Source organism: Manis pentadactyla, chromosome 3 (genome assembly GCF_030020395.1).
Source record: "Manis pentadactyla isolate mManPen7 chromosome 3, mManPen7.hap1, whole genome shotgun sequence".
NCBI lineage: Eukaryota > Metazoa > Chordata > Mammalia > Pholidota > Manidae > Manis > Manis pentadactyla.
In genome coordinates this window covers 103,651,107-103,669,626 of record NC_080021.1, presented here as the reverse complement: position 1 = coordinate 103,669,626, position 18,520 = coordinate 103,651,107, and the positions used below count along the sequence as shown (strand labels likewise).

General features: G+C 40.8%; 1 protein-coding gene across 3 annotated transcripts in view; it reads left to right on the top strand.

Moving 5' to 3' along the window:
- RSU1 (Ras suppressor protein 1) overlaps nt 1-18,520 on the top strand; it is a 201,589-nt gene that overhangs the window by 47,355 nt on the left and 135,714 nt on the right. For all 3 annotated transcript variants that reach the window (XM_036908023.2, XM_036908022.2, XM_036908020.2), the window contains 4 exons: nt 10,888-11,008; nt 13,408-13,526; nt 15,136-15,218; nt 15,491-15,605. In XM_036908023.2, coding sequence (XP_036763918.1) covers nt 10,888-11,008; nt 13,408-13,526; nt 15,136-15,218; nt 15,491-15,605 — 438 coding nt within the window. The remainder of the gene's footprint in view (nt 1-10,887; nt 11,009-13,407; nt 13,527-15,135; nt 15,219-15,490; nt 15,606-18,520) is intronic.

Below are 18,520 nucleotides of genomic sequence, written 5' to 3'. Positions count from 1 at the left end.
GAATTAAGCAGCATGCTCCACATAAAAATACCGCATTCTCAAAATATGCAGGTTTAATTACAGTGAAGAAATTAAGCAATTTTTAAAAAGCATAATAAATTGAAGCCTTGTTCTACAGACATAATAGATTTTTGAGATGAATGAGAAAAATTAACTGTCCCAACTCATAAGAATGACCTTCACCGGTCTTCCAACACCTTCCTCTTCTGAAGTATCTAGTTAGTCCCTTTTGCATAGATTATTTGTCATGCCTTATGCAAAAGTTGCTGTGCATGGCTTGTATGAAATTAAACCATGGGGGGAATATGCAAAATAAATCATCTCTGTGTCATAAATTTATCTTGTGACACTGTCAAAACAAGTTGCTGTTTGCATTTTAACATAGTATAAATTAATTTGTAATAGCGAGGCTTTGATCAATAGTTTATTTTTTAAATTAGTGACCATTTATCAGCTTGTTACCATGCCATCATTTGAAAGATTTGATTTGAAAATGTATATACATAGTATTTTTGAATCTGACAGCTATTAATTAAATATTATCTAAGGGATGGGACCATCAGTTAGGATCCCATTAAAAAAGAAGTTGCCTGCAGTTGGGAGTTTGTTCTTATTTTTAGTTTAGGTAAGTTTGCATGCAAGGTCATCACATGAAAGCATCTCTTGACTCTGATCAGAAGCAGCACCATCCAAGGCCAGTTGGGGGAGTGGGAGAGGCTGGCTCATGATGGTATTGTGTCCTCAGCTCTGAGACAACCACTATCCATTGATTCCTTTCTTGCTAGCACCACAAGTTGAAATGTACCTATTCTAGAAGCCCTTTTCATGGACTCCTGCTCTGTGCTGGGAGGAAGCTAACTAACGTGCAGGGTATTAGATCTTCCACAGTACACTTTTAAATGGAACAACTTCAATTGTGAGAATTTCAGAATGGTGTCAGGCTGTGGAGAAAAAAAAGTGGGGGAGGTTGAGCCTGTCACTCTCCAGTTCCTAACTAGCTCCTTGGGGCAGCTGGGAGGGAGCTGATCTTGAGAAGGGTTTTACTATTTACAATAGAACTCTCAAACAGAATGGACTTAGGAGAAAGATGTATATACAAATCATCCGTTAACTTTCTTAGATGATGTGTGTGTGTACACATATGTGGTGTGGTGAACGGTGGACAAGGATATTCTAAAAGGTGCAATGCTTCGGTATATATGTTCCATTAGAGCAGTTCTTAGCATTTCATATCTTACTGTTTTGGTTTTGTTTTTGTTTTTTTTGAGAGTAAGGTGAAAGCTGTGTCCATGATCCATAAGAAAAAAAGTACAAAATGGTTATAATTTCAACAGATTTGTGGAATCTGGTAAAACCACCCCTGACTTCTTGAGGAGTGCTTGGAACTCAGATGTAGAAACCCCAGAGTAGGGGAAGATAGTATTCGTATATTCACACTGTAGATACACTGATGCTCTTTCTAAAAGGAGATGTTTCCTGGAAATTTGTACAGAGCTTTAAAAAGATAATTTGTAATGCATTGTGAATCTCATTCTTGATGGCTTTTTAAAATGTTCTTATGGTTATATCTGCTTAAATTTAAGTTTTGTTAAATAAGAATTTATAATATAATCTTGAGTGGAACACACACACACACACACACTCTTGTTAAATAAGAATTTATAATATAATCTTGAGTGGAACACACACACACACACACACACACTTGTTAAATAAGAATTTATAATATAATCTTGAGTGGAACACACACACACACACACACACACACACACACACACACACACGAATTTGTTTTCAATTCCAACAGACCCTTGAAAACGCCTTTCCTATTTTGGGTTGTCTTTGCCCATCAGCTTACTGGGACAAAGCACCACTCTGATCCGACCAACTGCTAGTTAACAGACTCATCCACCTCCCCTTTGGCTGTTTTCAACATGAACTAACTTTTTGCCATTCTTTGAGCCTTGTTCTCTTGCCTATGCATTCTCTGTTCTAATCACCTGCTTCTTACTGCAGTGCCTGCCCCTCTCTTCAAATCTTCTCATCCTTCAAAAGTTTTTGCCCAGGAAGCCCTCCTTTCCTGCCAGCTTTGCCAGCGCTGTGTGGAAAATCAAGCGTAGGCCCTGCAGCTCCTTAGCCTCGGGAGGATGTGGCCTCAGGGTGAAGCAGGGGTGAGGGGAACCTGTGTGAACTGCTCCCCTGACGCCACAGGCCTGAAGCGGTTAGGGAAGTGGAGCTGGAAGCTGGGGCTCTCCTGGCCTCCGCACCTCGGTGCTGGCCGTTCCCCTGCTGCCTCTCCCAGTGAGGTCCGTACAGTGTAGACGCAGCACCCGTTTGATGCCATGGACCAGCCTTGGCCCTGGAGTTCAGTTGTTCACACGGAAAAGCAGGGGCATCCTGCTTGGTGGGATCCTGAGGTTGGAAGGCAGAGTTGCTGTTGTCAGAAGAGTCAGCAAAGCTGCTGTATGGGTTTTGTGGATTTTTCTAGCCCTGGGCATCGTCCTCCGCCCCCTTGCTTCCTTCCTCCTGGGATTACTCTTCCTCAGCATCAAAACAAGGTGAGGAGGAAGGATGGGAAGCAACCCAATGTGGCCTCCTGCTGAAGTAATTCATAATTGTAAACAAAGCCAGAAACAGTGGGCAGAGAGAGAGAGAGAGAGAGAGAGAGAGAGAGAGAGAGAGAGAGAAGAGTGTGTGTGTGTGTGTGTGTGTGTGAGAGAGAGAGAGAGAGAGAGAGAGAGAGAGAGAATATGGCTTGTCTGCTGTCTCCCTCTGAATGTTAATGATCAAGGACTGTGTTTGTGTGTGTGTGTGTGTATTATTATGACTTGTATGAGCCAGGGAGCTCTTGGTGAGGCACTGAGCTTGCTTTCTGCATTGATTGATTGAGGCTTTTTCACATTTTCCTTTTCCTTCTCGCATTTGGTGGTGGTTCAGAATGTCTTCAGCATCTTCCCCAGAGGAGCCTCTGTCTTTTGCTTGCCCTTCAGTAGATGGCACTTCCCCCCAGGCCACTGAATGCCATTGCCTTTCCTCTTAGCGCCCAGCTCCCAAATTAAAGCTGTTTATCCCTGCCCTGCCTTGCAAGCAGTGTGGTCCTCAGCCCAAGGGCAGTGTGTCCAAGATGTGTTCCCAGAAGAATCAGGGTGTGGAAGTCCTGAAGATTGCGTGGACATTCCTTGGTTCTCTCTGGGAGGCTAATACAACTTTCAGATTTTACCTAAATTCTGCATCCTCACAGGAGCAGGAATCCATGCTTGTCAGCTTTTTTGATTTGTTTGGCTGTCCGTGCACACTTTTTATAGCCCAGGGACATATATTTTTGCGTGTTTGACTTTATACTATGAAATCTGCCTTACTGCTCACTTATAACTTTTTCCCCTGATTTTTGTATAATTATTATCCTCATTGTTGCTGAAAGAGTAGGACCATTCTTTTTGCCATGAATTAAATCAGGGATTTTTTTTGTTTTGTTTTGGTTGGTAAAATTACTTAAGCTGTAGAATCTTAAGGGTGGTTCATGGCAGGATACAGTAAGCATGTACCTCTAGCTGTGGGTGTCTGTTTTCATTTATAAAGCTAATATTTGGGGGATGTTGACCTTCATTGAGTGTGAGTTTAGAAATTTTAGTATTTTATTTTTTCCTTGAAGACGTAAATTCTTTTAAATGAAAATTTGCTTTGCTGTTTCATAAACTTTGTTTTTAAATAACCCATAACTACTTGAATTCACTTTTTTTATTGCTGCTTTTGGGGAAATCTCATAAAATCTGTAAAACTAGTTATCATTAGTATACTTTTGAACTTCAAATTCTCTGCTAAAGTATAATTAATTCATTATCCACCATGTGTTTTTGGCCAGCAAACAAAAGTCATTAATCATTATAAGTACAGATGAACTTTTTTTGGTGTGTATAAAATTCTGAAGAGCATAATTGTATGCAAGAGTGAAGAGATTCTTCTTTACATGTAATCATTAACATGGCATTCGAGACTATGATTCCTAATTTGCTGAAAGAATTGGCACCTGTTTAATTAGTCTAGACATCGGCTCTGTGGTATGAATAGACTCATGTCGTCTAGCTATCATGGCTAAGGATTAAAGGGACCGACCATCCTTTTACTCTGGCCAGGAAGGCCCCAAGTCATATTTCTATCATTTTTATTTATCTGGCTTCTTCCCACCTTGGCTCATTCAGGACAGAGGGGAATGATTGTTAGCCGGTATCATAGTCATCAAATATTGCGGCAAAGAAATGTTCACTTCACCATTTGCTCTTAGGTGGTCTTTCTCTTCACATTGTATATATAATGAATGATTTACTATTATTTTTATGTATTCTCATGGCTTCTTGTGATTTTTCTAGTAACTGTGTTATAGTAGTATGAGGAATGTAAAAAACTGGCTTCATTTAGATATCCTCCACCATTTCTTCCTCCTTTTCTTTTAAAGAAATTTTATAAAGCAGCAGAAGCATTTAATAATCTGACCAGGCATTTTCATTTGTTATAGTAATAGACAAATACCTCTTATTTTAATATGAATACATCATATTTTGGGAAGCAGTGCTCTTTGATTTATTTTGCTTTACCTCATCCTGCTTGGTGGGATCTCTGTGCATCCTTTGGTCTGTGGGTCCTTGGAAAGTGGGCACGAGACATTAGTGATTCACCCATGGCAGGGAGAGGGGTGTGCCCACCACTGGTCCAAGTACCAGGCATAGCCCTAGCCCTCATCCTGGGAGGTTGGTTCCCAGAAAGTACATGTTTGTGTCTCCCTCTTCCTAATGGGTGTTGGTTTGCAATCCATCCATGGTTTCCTGTGAAGGAGCAATGGCTGAACCATGAATTCAGTTTTTCAAAGGGGCATGCAGGCAGGATCCCTTGGCCTTCATGTCCTAGCCAAGTGCCTCTCCTTTGCAGGAATCTCCAGAGCTAAAAATATGTGGGCACTTGCAAAAATTAGTTGGGCAGAGTGTAGCTCTAACCACTCAGAAGTTTGCTAGAGGGTGAAGGGGTAGAGTTTACCTCTGATGTCATGCCCGTGCTTATGACGAGAACCTACATGTGTGCTGAGCAGCTTCTGGCCTCCCAGTAGCCGTGGGGGGCAACATGGTGCCTGGTGTGACTACCCTTTTGTAGCTGAAGAGGACCTGGCTGTCAGTGTGAACCATATGGCTCTAAAGACCAATGCACGCTTACGATTAACATGTATAGTGTGGTGGTGGGGGGCACGGGCAGGGCTGTGCAACACAGAGAAGACAAGTAGTGATTTTACAGCATCATACTATGTTGATGGACAGTGACTGTGAATGGGTATGTTGGGGGGACTTGGTGAAAGGGGGAGCCTAGTAAACATAATGTCCTTTATGTAATTGTAGATTAATGATACCAAAATAAAACTAAAAAAAAATAATAATAAAGACTAATGCACGCCACCCACTGGCTCTTCTGGAGGCTGCACACAGGCGAGCTCCTGTCCTTGTGGTAGGGTGGGGTGGGGAGGTGCCTGCTGCTCCCAGACCCTGTCAGTTTTTGCAGTTTTGTTTCTTTGCTACTGGGGCCACAAGATGCTTTTGCTTAAAAAGCAAAAAGCTCCCCAGTCAGCTGTACCCCAGAGACTGTGCTGTCACTGCTGTGAGCATCTCTAGCTAGGCCTCAGTGTTTTGAAGGTCAGAAATATCACAAGTGACATCTCTTCGTCTGACCACACTTGGCCATAATGAAGTTGCTGCTAAGTGACTTAACTTGGTGAACTCAGGAATTCAGTACTTCTCCCCTTGAATGCTGTTGGTAATACCCCAATGCTGATTTCCCCATAAAGATCTGTGGGGGAAAGCAGAGTTGACTGGAAATGGTTTGATTACAGCCCAGGGCTGGGTGGATTAGCACTCTTAAGTGTCTTCTGTGTGTTTCCCACCCCCCTACTTTTTATGAACATCAACCCCCTCAGGCTCTGTAGTTCCTTCAGGTGACAGGCCATCTTAATTTGAACCAGATAGATTATTATAATCTTACTTGGCATGATTCTTGATATCACCAATGAATTAAAAGTTTTCTAAACCAAAATATGACCCAGGACCAGCAGCACCAGCACATCCCCTGGGAACTTGTAGGAGATGCAGATTTTTGGTCCCCACCCCACACCGACTGAGTCATGAACGCTGAGGTTCCCCCATCCAGCCAACCTGAGTTTAATCAGCCCTCCGGGAACTCTGGTGTCCTGAAGTTGTGAGACGCCCTGCTCCAGGACAGCATATCCACAATGTCCTGCGGTGATGGGAATTCTGTGTCCATGTCCGGGCTGTCCAGTATGTCAGCTGCTGGATACACGGGGCTGTCAGAGCCTTGAAATGTGTGACCTAGTAATGGATTACGAATTTTACTTAATTTCGACTATTCTAGATTTAAATTTTTCTTTGTTTTTTCTTTTTATAATACCTTCATCTAATTATCCTGTCCTCCACCTCTGGTAACCAAAAATCTGATCTCTTTTTCTATCAGTTTGGGTTTGTTTTATTTTGCTTTGTTTTGTTTTTTAGTTTCACATGTAAGTGAGATCATACAGTATATGTCTTTCTCTGCCAGACTCATTTCACTTAGCATAATGCACTCAAGGTCCATCCATGTTGTCTCAAATGGCAGGGTCTCATTCTTTTTTTACAGCTGAATAGTATTCCAATGTGTGTGTGTGTATATATATATATATATATATATATATATATATTCTTTATCCATTCATCTTTTGATGGACATTTAGGTTGTTTCTATACCTTGGCTTTTGTAAATAATGCTGTAATGAACATGGGGGTACAGATATCTCTTGGAGAGAGTGATTGAATTTCCTTAAGATAAATACCTGCAAGTGGAATTGCTGTATCATTTTCTATTTTTAATTTTTGAGGAGTCTCCATACTGTTTTTCCAAAGTGGCTGCACTAATTTACATTCACAGCTCGATTTAAATTTAAATAGCCACATATAACTAGTGACTACACATTTGTTATCCCCTACTGTTTGTTATTGTGTGGATAAACTCCTGAAAAGCTTTAAAAAATGCGTGATTGGTTGTAGAATTGTTAATTTTATATCCCAGAACAAAATGCTCCCAGAGTGAAGCACGAATTGCTGTGACAGTAGTTGATTTAGGCCCTTGTATTGGGGCAGGCGGTTAAATGTAGCTAGCAAGCAGGGGAAGCATATTCTGGAGCATAACATTGATTTTGTGAATACACCTCAGCCGTGCAATGCCCAGTAACATCACTGGGCCTCTTATAAACATCACTGATGCAGACACATATGTGTCCTTTCCAGAGAAGTCGAGCTGGTACTCAGGAATAGAGTAGGGTCAACTGTTTCTTGGAGTTGGAGCCCTGGTCTATTCCTTGTGTCTTTGAGTGCTCTCTGGGGTTTCCTGACTGAGGGAGCTTTTTAAAGAGACATTAATGTAAGAGATTTGGTGAGTCCCCTTCCTGATCTCCACCTCTGAGCCCCCCAGAGACTTTGGGCTTCTTGTGGAATTGTCCAGAAACTATGCAGGCTGATTCCTGAGTCTGGGCTGGCACACAGCTCTCAGATGAAATTCCAAGAATAACAGTCAGATTCTTAGACTTAGGAGGACTTGAAGTAAAAGAGGGCCCAGCTGGGCTTGTTAGGCTGAATTGTTACAAATGCTGTGCTCTGTATAGTGCCTGGTGTGGAATGACCATATCTTTTTCACCTTTTCCAAAACTCAGCAGAAGCTCTGGGCCGAAAGCGTCCCTAGTGGTCATTCAATCCTGTGACTAAAGCAGAACGTGGCATTTAGGAGCCAAGGAACACCTGAGACTGGTTAGTTAAGGACCTTTTTCCCCAGTGTAGCAACCGTAGTCTTGCAGTTCAAGCAGCTGTCATTGACAGAAAGTGATACTAAATTCTCTGTCATAAGCAAAGTTCTACATGACTGAGCCTCCTAATTGAGGGCCTCGTTTGTTGCATTATTTAAATCCATATCATTGATTTTCACAATCCAGCTCTTAGAATCAGAATGTTAAAGCCAGGAGGAAGAGAATTTAGAATCCAGCCTTTTCATTTACGCTCCAGGAAATGGAGACCCAGAGAGGTTGGTGGGTTGAGTAAGAACACACAGCAAGTTTAGGGCTGAGTCAAGGGAATCAGAGCCAGCCAGAGATGACAGGCCAGCATGCCTGTCTGTGTTGGTACATCACACTGTCCCTTTGTTTCCTATGTGTGCTCAGCTCCATGTCTGTAGACTGTGTGTATGTGTGTGTGTGTGTACACACAGCTGGGGTCCCAGTCAGAAACAGGACAGGTTGATGAAAAGGAATGTTTCAAAGGCATAATAAATATATTGATGCTCATTGTTAAGCTGTATTTTAAAATGTTCTTGCTGATGTGTCATTTAGTTACCTTGAGAAATGCCACCAGAATAATCTGACTGGTGACATATTATTGCTACCTTTTCCTAATAGCTGACCTTGTTCATGCCATGTATGTGTATAGTTTTTGCACAACTCATATTATTAACTGGTTATTTTTTATGGACAGTTTTGTTGGGATTAGTTTGTTCCAAGCACTTGACCTGTTCACATTTGTCAACTCCGATACCCCTTCTTTTGTAACTTGCTTCCTTTTTAAATAGCATGCCTCACTTACTTGATTCCCAAGGTGTTAAAATGCTAGGTGCTGAGTGTGGCACTGTGAACATAATAAGTGTTCTCTAAGTGTTGGTTGAAAGAGTGACTGTTACCCCCAAGATAGGTCTGACTGTTCACTTCTTTTGGTCTTTAGTATAGCCAGGGGGAGAAATGAGCTGTGTAATTTTTTTTTGCCCTCTAGCTTGAATGGAGTTTTAAGCAAAAAAGCTCACATGCACACCAAAAGGCTGGAAAATGATTAGTGAATTGAATGTGGGGTTATTGTTTGTGTCCACAAAACAAAACCCTAAATCACATTTAGCATAATTTGTGGTTTTAAATTGGACTGATTGAGCAAGGAAAGTGAAATATCCTTTCTCATCCTGTCAAAAAGGCGATACCTTCAGACCAGCATTTAGTTGCATTGGTGAAGTAACTTTGGGAAGGCAGCAGTAATTTTGGCTACATTATTGTTGGTTTGTGGCTAGATTGAGGTCATTTTCTCCTGGTTGCATTAACTTTCTCTATTGCTCTTCGGACTAATGAGATGAACGCAGTGAGAGAGGCTTAGTGGTAGCTGCAGGGTGGGCAGGGGAGGGTGACCTCCAGGGCACAGCTGTAGTTGTCTGTATGGCTGTTTCCGTATGTCATGTTCCAAGGAGAGAACCAGTAAGCTCCCGACACCCAGAGACTCAGCCTGATGAATTTCTTCATGATCTTTTAGACAAAGTGAATGCCATTCACTTGCACAAAAGTGTGTTATTGACTATGCACTTACACATGTGCTTTCGCAGCCCGATTGTACTGGTAGGGCTCACAGGCATTCATGTAGGTATCCAGTGCAGGTTCTGGTGGAGCCTCTTGCTGCCTTGATTATCCCATCATCTCCATCCCCACAACCAGCCACTTCAGTGACTAATGCAGGCCTTGCTCATTTCCCATTTGGACCACTTCCTAGGTGTCTTAGTCCAGACTGATTCATAGTCCTTACAGTCCCTTCTGCCAATGAATACATGTCTTTTACCTTTTATGAAGTCTTCTACCTTCCAAAAGATCTGAAGTCATGGATAACTTAGATACTTTATGACGCTGAACATGACCCTCAAAACTGTTCTGAACAGTGTGCTTTCCTTTCTGCTTTTGTTCCCCGGCGACCTATACCCTTGAGTTCTTGGAATGGCTGTCTCCTCCAATGCGTTCAGTGTCTGTTTGGAATTTTACACATACCTTTGTAGTGGTGCCAAGCAAAGGTGCTTGCAGGTTATCCTATTCTTCTGGGACACCCCTGGAGGGAGCTGTTGGGATGGGAGCTAAAAGTACTGACATGGGACCTAACCCTTTCTTGTGTGGTACCCAAGGCCCATGTCAGTGATTTCAGTTACCTGGATAGTCTTGGTTTTAGAGTTTGCAGGACCATGGGCTAGCTTGTGGTCAGTAACAAATGCCTGTGGAAAGACTGAATCAGCAATCGGGCCGGAGGAAGTACAGTCTGCTCAAGAGTCTTTCTGCTACCAATTAAGAGTTAGTAATTTTGAGAAAAAGATTCCTTTTGCTTTTCAATTGGCATTTACTATAGGGAAGGATCTTTCAGGCCCCCAGTGGTTTATTTTAACCTTTGATCTGCATACTAGTATTTATATCATGTTACTGAATGGGTTTTTCATATTTCTACATAATAACAGTGCATTGATGTGTTGCAAATCTGAGGTAACGTGTGTGTATGTGTGTTGATTAAGGTGCTGAAGTCCAGAGGCCAAGATCATAAAGTAGGTGGTTGAATATTTCATCATTTAAGGTTGAACTTAAATTGTTGTGATTTAGTATAATGTTAAGAGAGTGGCTCTTTAGATATCAGATCACTGAAACAGCTTGATGAATATATCCTTATTCAGGAGGGGACTTGGAGTTTGCCATCTTCCTTCTGGTGGAGATGGAAGGAAACCAAGAGGAAGAAAATAGTTGCACATTTTAGACATTGTGTAACAGTTGTAAAAGAATATATGCTTTTTGATACATAGAGGCTGTTTATGGCATGGAAATTCTCTTTTGCCCTTTGAGGAAACATTTCCATTTCTCCTGGGTGGTGAGTTACAACTGAGAAAAACCTTCAAAAAATAAGATGAGTGCTTGAATTTGACGGTCATATTGGCATTTATCCCTCTCGGATGTGAAAGAAAATCAAACTGTGTTGCCAGCCTTCCTTTTGAGAAGTGAGGTTCCTGTATTCACACTCAGCATGTTTGTTTCTGTAGCTGTGCCACCCAACACAGCGGAACTGAAGAATCTGGAAGTGCTTAACTTTTTTAATAACCAGATCGAGGAGCTGCCTACACAGATCAGCAGCCTTCAAAAACTCAAACACCTGAACCTGGGGTGAGTGTTCTGGAGGAGAAGGTAAAGGTGAGGAAGAGAGTGAGTGGGATGGGCTGCGGGCAAACAGAGATAACTGTGAGTCAGCATAGGAGTTGCTGGTTTCTAATTTCATTTTATGTTGCAGGTTTTTAAAAAAGTTTTATTGTTTTAATACATCCTTTCAATGGCCTGCATTACTGCATATCTATTTGAGAGCTAATTGCAAAGCTAATTGTTGGTGCAATCAGGGAGTTTTTTACTGTATTTTGTTTCCAATAAAATTTTATTTCTGTTATGTTGACCAGGAAGGGACTCACTTGTGTAGGGTGAACTGTTCAGACCAGTTGTGCTGTGGTTAATTTTTCTCTCTGTACTTAGTAGAAATCATTGACACAGCTCCTTCCCTTTATAGCAGGAAGGAACCTTTCCTAATGCTGCTTCATGATTCTTGCACTTTTTTTATGGGGTGGAGAGGTTATTATCCTATGTCTTTACGAAGTTCAAGAGGGGAGTATGGATTCAGCTGAGGTGGCAAGCCAGGCAGCATAAAGAACAGTCATGCCATGGATTGCTTTGCCGTTTTCAAAGTCATGCCAGTATTTGACCCTCTCATCAATTATGAGGAAGGGAGGGCAGGCATTGCTGTTTGCATGTCCTGGAAGCCAGTTCCTTGCCAGAGATTGAGTGACTTGCTCCTGATAGTCCCCGAGGTCAGTGACCAAGCTTGGCAGAGAACCCTGTTACTTGGGCTGCATGCCCTCTCCATCAGACACCATTGATGCCACCCAGAGCTCGGGCTTCTGCATTCCAGGTTCACTGTTGTAGCTTTTGGATGATAATGCCCCCTCATGCTTTATCCATGCATGAAGCAATATATTCATTAAATTACAGGTTTGCTCTAGAGCTGGAGGTTGGATGGGAGCTCTCCCTTCAGTGACGTGCCTCTGCCTTTAAGGAGTTCTGACTGTGGATTTCCTGTACCTTGTGTTTCAAAAGTGTACTGTTGTGTTTGGAGACAGAAACTTTTATTGGTGATTTTCAAATATTGGTAACTTAGAGCAATATTCAAACAAGAAGCTCCTAATGTATACTTCTGGCCTTTCCCACACTGTGTGATTTTCTGGCAGTGCACTCAGATCCTTGATCTGGAATCCAGGGTTCTGGAGTGCCTGTGCCTCCCTGAAGTGCTAGCTGCTCACAGGTACTGTCTCTCATCCAAAGCCCTCGTTACCCAGTCTCTTGGTCTGTCTCTTCATCTCAGCACTAGAGGTATTTAGAAGTGCCTCCTGGCTGTATTACATGATAGTTTGGGTGGTCCCAGTGAAATACTTGATATAAATAATGCGTCACAAATTCATAAAAAATTATAGAATTTGTAGAAAATGTCAACAGTTACCACTACAGCAAATGGTCATGGAAGTTAACCTATGACCTCTCTATCCAGTAAGAGGTGGAAATCACTCTTCCCTTGGTTTCCTTTGTGCTGTCAGCTATGGGGAGGCCTCTTGGTGGGCGTGGAAAGGAGTGTCTCTAATCTGAAGATTGATGTCTAGAGTTATTTTTAGTGTTACAGTCCCTCCTACCTTTCAATATCTGTCAGCCTATATGAAGTTTTTAAGAAAATATTTTAAAATCAGCTTTTAATTATGCTCATAGGGAACCACATTAAGAAAAATAAGGGACTTGAAGAAAACAATGAAACAGTAATAGAAAATTTTTCCTGGTATTGGAGATATATGTATATATTTAAAAATTTTTTCTTTTCAATTATAAAATACATATAACATAAAAATTACAATCTTAACCACTTCAAGTGTATGATTTTCACATTGTATGTTCACATTTGTGGTGCAGCTGGTCTCCCCAGAAGTTTCTCATGCAAAACTGAAACTCTCTACCCACTGCACAACAATTCCCCATGTTCCCTTCCCTCAACCCCTGGCATTCACCATTCTATTTGGAGATCATTTTGAATATTAGTATTTGCAGAACAAAAAAATGATTTCTTTCCCTCTCCTTGGGAAGAATAAGTGACATAAAATAAAGCAAAAATCTGAAAATTACACAGCTTACTGTGTACTTTTGAGGAATTATTATTTCTACATTCTTAAGGAAGTTTTTCTCTAGAAGGACAGATATTTTGTGATGGTTTATGTTTCTATGTAAAACAGTGATGGAGTGTTAACTGTTGGAGAAATGACAATGAAGGCATTTTCAAACCTTCATGAATGTAGAGATTCTCTGGCTAAATAAAATGACTAGGTTGGTTAAAATGACATAAAGTGATTATAGAATTAAGGCCTCTTCTAAGCATTCTGCCTGTCACACATGGGTTTTAGGCCTGTGACATGGGTGAGCTGAGCATTCTGTCTAAATGAGTTTCGTGTGTGACATCTCGGATATTTTTCCCCATGTAACAGCATGAATAGACTGAACACTTTGCCTCGAGGATTTGGCTCTCTCCCAGCTCTTGAGGTCCTTGATTTGACTTACAACAACCTGAATGAGAATTCTCTTCCTGGAAACTTCTTCTACCTTAGTAAGAAACTTTTAATTCTATAAATCTGCTTAAAATGGTGCTTTGCATTCTGGAAGTGAAATTTATTTGCCAGGGCTCAAACTCCAAGAGTTACTATTGGACATGGATATTTTTTCTTCACCAATTCCTTTTGCGTATTCCTTCCTAGCTCAGCAGTACGTATATATGATATACGGTTACCTGATACCATTGCCCTGATGTGGACTTAGTAATGTCATATTAACTTTCTGATAGAGATTATGTACCTAAATGAGATCAAGTCTCACATTAAGCTAGGGAACTTGACTTTCTTTCTAAAGAGCATGCAAAAAAATAAAAATAAAATAATGTATGTGTCCTCTCATGTGGCTGTTAACTCTTTGTAATCTATTTTCCCAAAGATATTCTAGCCACTTATTTATCACACTACCATAAGCCTCTAACAGAATTTTAAAAATTTCCAGCCAGGATTCCTATTTTAAGCCTTTTAAAGAATGCTCTTATTGATGAAGCCTAGTCTATCTATAATACACAATCAGACATTAAGAAATTGTCACAGATAAACACACTTTATCCTCTGTATGCAAATGGAATTTTTGCTGCAGGTTCCTGTGAAAGTTAGAAAAAGCTGATTTTTCTGAGAACTCATGAAATGTTTAGGGAAGAGTTGCTTTCCTTGCTTGGATGTTCTCTTTCTCCAAATAGCGACATATATGGCATCCAGAGAATATGGTTTTTCTGAGCTAGAAACTTTTTATATGCATGATTTCTCTCCCAGACTTTCTCAAGCACATGAAGCCAATTCTAAAATATTTTCTTGGGCCACAGAGGAAATTGTTTATGTTATGTATAATTACATACAGATTTGTCAAATTTTAAAACATTGCAGTGTTATTGAAAACCTGCAAACAAACAGAAAATACATCTGATTATATTTCTCCTTTTTGGTTGAGGTTAAAAGGATGCCTTACAGTATACACTTCATGTTATCATTATGTAATATTGTGAATAAATTTCTGATTACTGATGCTCTGCCTAAGTTCAGGTTTTCTCTATTTAAAACCCCATGTCATTGTTGTAGCTCCTTTGTCTTCACTTATTTTTGTCAGTAAGGTGATAGAAACTAGTAATAATTAGTGTGATTATGGAAATAGTAAACTGCAATATGGCCTCCATCACAGGAAAGCCTCTTAGTTAATTATGTTTAACATAGTTGTATTTACATGAAAGAGCCCTTTATCAGTAAGTACTGATATAAGTGACCCATTGGTTTTCTTTGTTTTTTTGCTTTGGATGCAAATAAAGCAATAAATGTGAATCAGATGTAATAGAGGAAAAATAGCAATCTTCTCTGAAAGCATATTGAAACTCCATGCCCAAAACTGCTGGTGCCCACAGCTGTTAATTGTGTCAGTCCTCTTGGGTATAGATGTTTTCCTGAACACACCAGCCCTACAATAAGCCAGTAAATCTAAGTTTGACCTGCTTGTTATTATTGTGAGCTCTAGGTATGTCACAGGCTTTTCACCAAGCCAGGGTTATTAATCAAAGCTGACTCCCTTATATTGATTAGACCTCAAATGGTTGGGTTCCATGCCACCCTGTTTATATATTGCTGTTTAATTTGCAGCCACCCTGCGTGCACTCTATCTAAGTGACAACGATTTTGAAATCCTGCCGCCAGATATTGGGAAGCTCACAAAGTTGCAGATAGTAAGTAATTTATCTAAATTCTTAGAAAATCAATTCACTTCTGCAGCCCTTGTAGGAGTAGAATCAAGTCAGTTTGACCAGGAGTCTGGTTTGTTGTGCAGGAGTAAACTGCTATTCCTGGTGTGGTTTCTCTTTTATCTGCAGACACTTGTAAATTAATGGAAAGGATTGAGCCTTCAGAGAAGAGAGGGCATGGAAGAGGACAAGAGTTTCTGTTGAGCTCCTCTTTATGTGAAAATTGTTTTGACAACTCCTTGTTTTCTTATGTTTAGCTAAGCCTTCGGGATAACGACCTGATCTCGCTGCCTAAGGAAATCGGGGAGCTTACTCAGCTTAAGGAACTTCACATTCAGGGGAACCGCCTGACCGTTCTGCCCCCAGAATTAGGTAAGGTTGCTGATAAATGATCTTAGTTCTGGGTTTAATTAGTAATGATGATCCCACTGTAGCAATTCTGAACAGCCCTCTCTCCTCTTCTTGGCAAATACCCACCATCAAGGCACCCAATTCTGATCATTTCTAGGGGCATCTGTCATTGACATTTGTCATTGGCCAGAGTCCAGCTGTTAGGAGTTTGACCTATCCTGATGCTGAGCTCACCAGCTGCAGCACCCAGCATCTCAGAAACTTGACCCAGCTCAGCTGCCTGCATGGCATCCTGGAAAGAGCCTGAGATAAATAGTAATGGTCTTATCTTTGGCTACTCCTTTACCAGCTACTTATGTTTATTTGTTTATCAAACCATTCTTATTTTTTTTAATCCCTTAACTTTTTACTTTAATCTCTTGAATGCTTTCACCAAATGCTTAATTTATACAGCTGCTTGGAAATACTTTTTCCAGTCACGAATTTGGTTCACTCCTGATTCCATCTCATGTGGGAATTAAGAAAAACAACCTAGCCTGGAATTCCTCTGTCCTTATCCCATGGCAGCTGAATCTGAATCTGCCTGGTCATTCAGATGGTCCAGGGTGGGCTTATTATGTTTTGGAAATAACACCCAAACTGGTTATCTGTTACTAAGGTTTGTGCCCTTCCAGAAAACTTTCATGAGTTTACTTCTCTTTTCTTGTGTAGACTCTCAGCATCCTCTAGTTTCTTCAATACATTGAACTGCATTGCTTCTCAAACTATGAGTATTTGCTTTTCTGCTCCAAAATACCACAGTTAAAAAAAAAAAATTAACCCAGAGTTACCTGTGGAATACCTCATATGAGTCTGATGATTTTAAAGAGACCAGTTATTATAAATTAGGATGTAAGCTCCATAAGAACAGGGAGGGTTTATATTTGTTCTCTGCTATATCCCCAGTGCCTACAATGTGCTAGGCATGAGGGAGGTACTCAAGGAATATGTACTGACTGAGTTCATGAAATGAAGATCATATAGCAGGTGTCAGAAAGGCTGTGAGCAGGCAGAGTTTGACTTCTGTCCAGAGCTGTGTTGTCTGGTATGGAAGCCACGAGCTACATTTCAAGTACTCAGTACATGGCTAGTGACTACCCTAGGGGAAAACACAGACAAAGAACATTCCATCAGCCAGGAAGTTCTGTTGGACAGCACTGGTCTAAAGGAAAAGCATTCACATGATTTCATGGAACAGATGTAAAATTTCACTCCCACTTTCCCCATCTTTAGCTCCTTTGTTTGGTGTAAAAGGTCTAAAGGGATTTGTACTGATTTTAGGGGCTGAGGGAATAAGTCAGCACCTTCTCTTCACTCAGGTCCAAGTAGTCAAGCCTCAAGTTAAGAGCAGGCTACGGGATCAAGAAAAGATTTTGCAAAAGTTTTTAAGGCAAAAAACTTCTTGTTAAAAGAAAGAGGCTATACAGTGGTTAACCCATAGGGTTAGCATTAGTAATACTTGGGGAGTTTTGTAGATGAGGAATACCTGCTCCCACCCCATCCTGCTGAATAAAAGTATCCATGCATGAGACTTTTTTGTGTAATTTGGTAAAGCTCACCCAGTGCCTCTGGCTTGTATCCTCAGTGAGTATGATTAGGAGAAATGAAAAAGAAAAAGGCATGTATTTCGTTGTTTTATGTCATTTCTCACATACTGAGGCAATGTATGGTATTGAATTAATCCACAATTTCTATCTGGCTATAATTTGTTAGAAAAATACCTAGTTGAACTCATGCATACACATATGTGTGTGTGTGTGTGTGTGTGTGTGTGTGTGTGTGTGTGTGTATATATATATATATATATATATATATAAATCTTACTCATATTGCTTATCTTATTTAAGTACTGTGTATAATCATATTATTTAATATTTCTACTAAACTCTCCAGTAACAAAATATATATTTTTTATTCAAGAGTAGATTAAGGAGAAAGTCAGTAAGTGACTTTATTTTTGTAAGCCAGAAAAGCCTAATATCAACATCGGCCTCAGGGCAGCCTTTCATAATTGTAGGCAAACACTTAGCTGGAAATAAATGATAAACCCCTGGGAGTTTCTGTTAGAAATTTAAACTTTAGGTGAAGACATATATTTTTGAACAGTGACTTTTTTTTTTAAAGAGTCAAGAATAATACAATACATGGTAGTACAATAATAACTATTGTAATAGTGGCCAGTATATGTTCTGACCTCCTGTGCTTACTTAGGTTAGGCTTTTCGTGCTCTATCTCCTGTGACTGTCATAAGAATAGTAAGCCGGCTTTTCAGAGGTGAGAAATTGAGGTGTAAGGAGGGTTGGTAAAATGTCCATAGAGACACCAGAGAGGTGAGATTTGACCCCTGAGAACCTGCCCTCCATCTGTATTCCTACCCACTGGGGGTGTCCTCCTTCCCGTGTGTGGCAGGAAGTGGATTGACAGGAAGTGGTTTCTGAGTGTGAACAAAATGCAGCCTTGGCTCCCTTTCCCTAAAGGGGGCAGAAGGAGAGATGCCACAGTGTGCCTGGTTGCCTGGCCAACCGTGCTGGTGTGAGAGCAGCAGGGCTGTAACTCTTGCAGTTGCTGTGGCCTCTAAAGTGCCTTAGGATTCCGCTATTCCATTCCAAGACAATGGTGGTGTCCCCACGGTTCCTTCCCCCAATAAGCATCCAGCCCCAGGCGGAGGGTCTTCTCTGCATCTGTGTTCTCATCCTCTGAGGGGAGGGTGTGGGGCTGCCCGCTGGCTGATGGAAGTTGCTAGGGCTGCTGACCCTGCAGCATGTTGTATTGGTCCCTGCAGTGTCCCTGGGCTGTGCATTTGCTTCTGGGTGCATTTAAGGTATGTGTAATGGTCTATCCCCTTATATTCACTTGTTACATAATCTGAATAACAACATAAATTCATTTGAGACTCT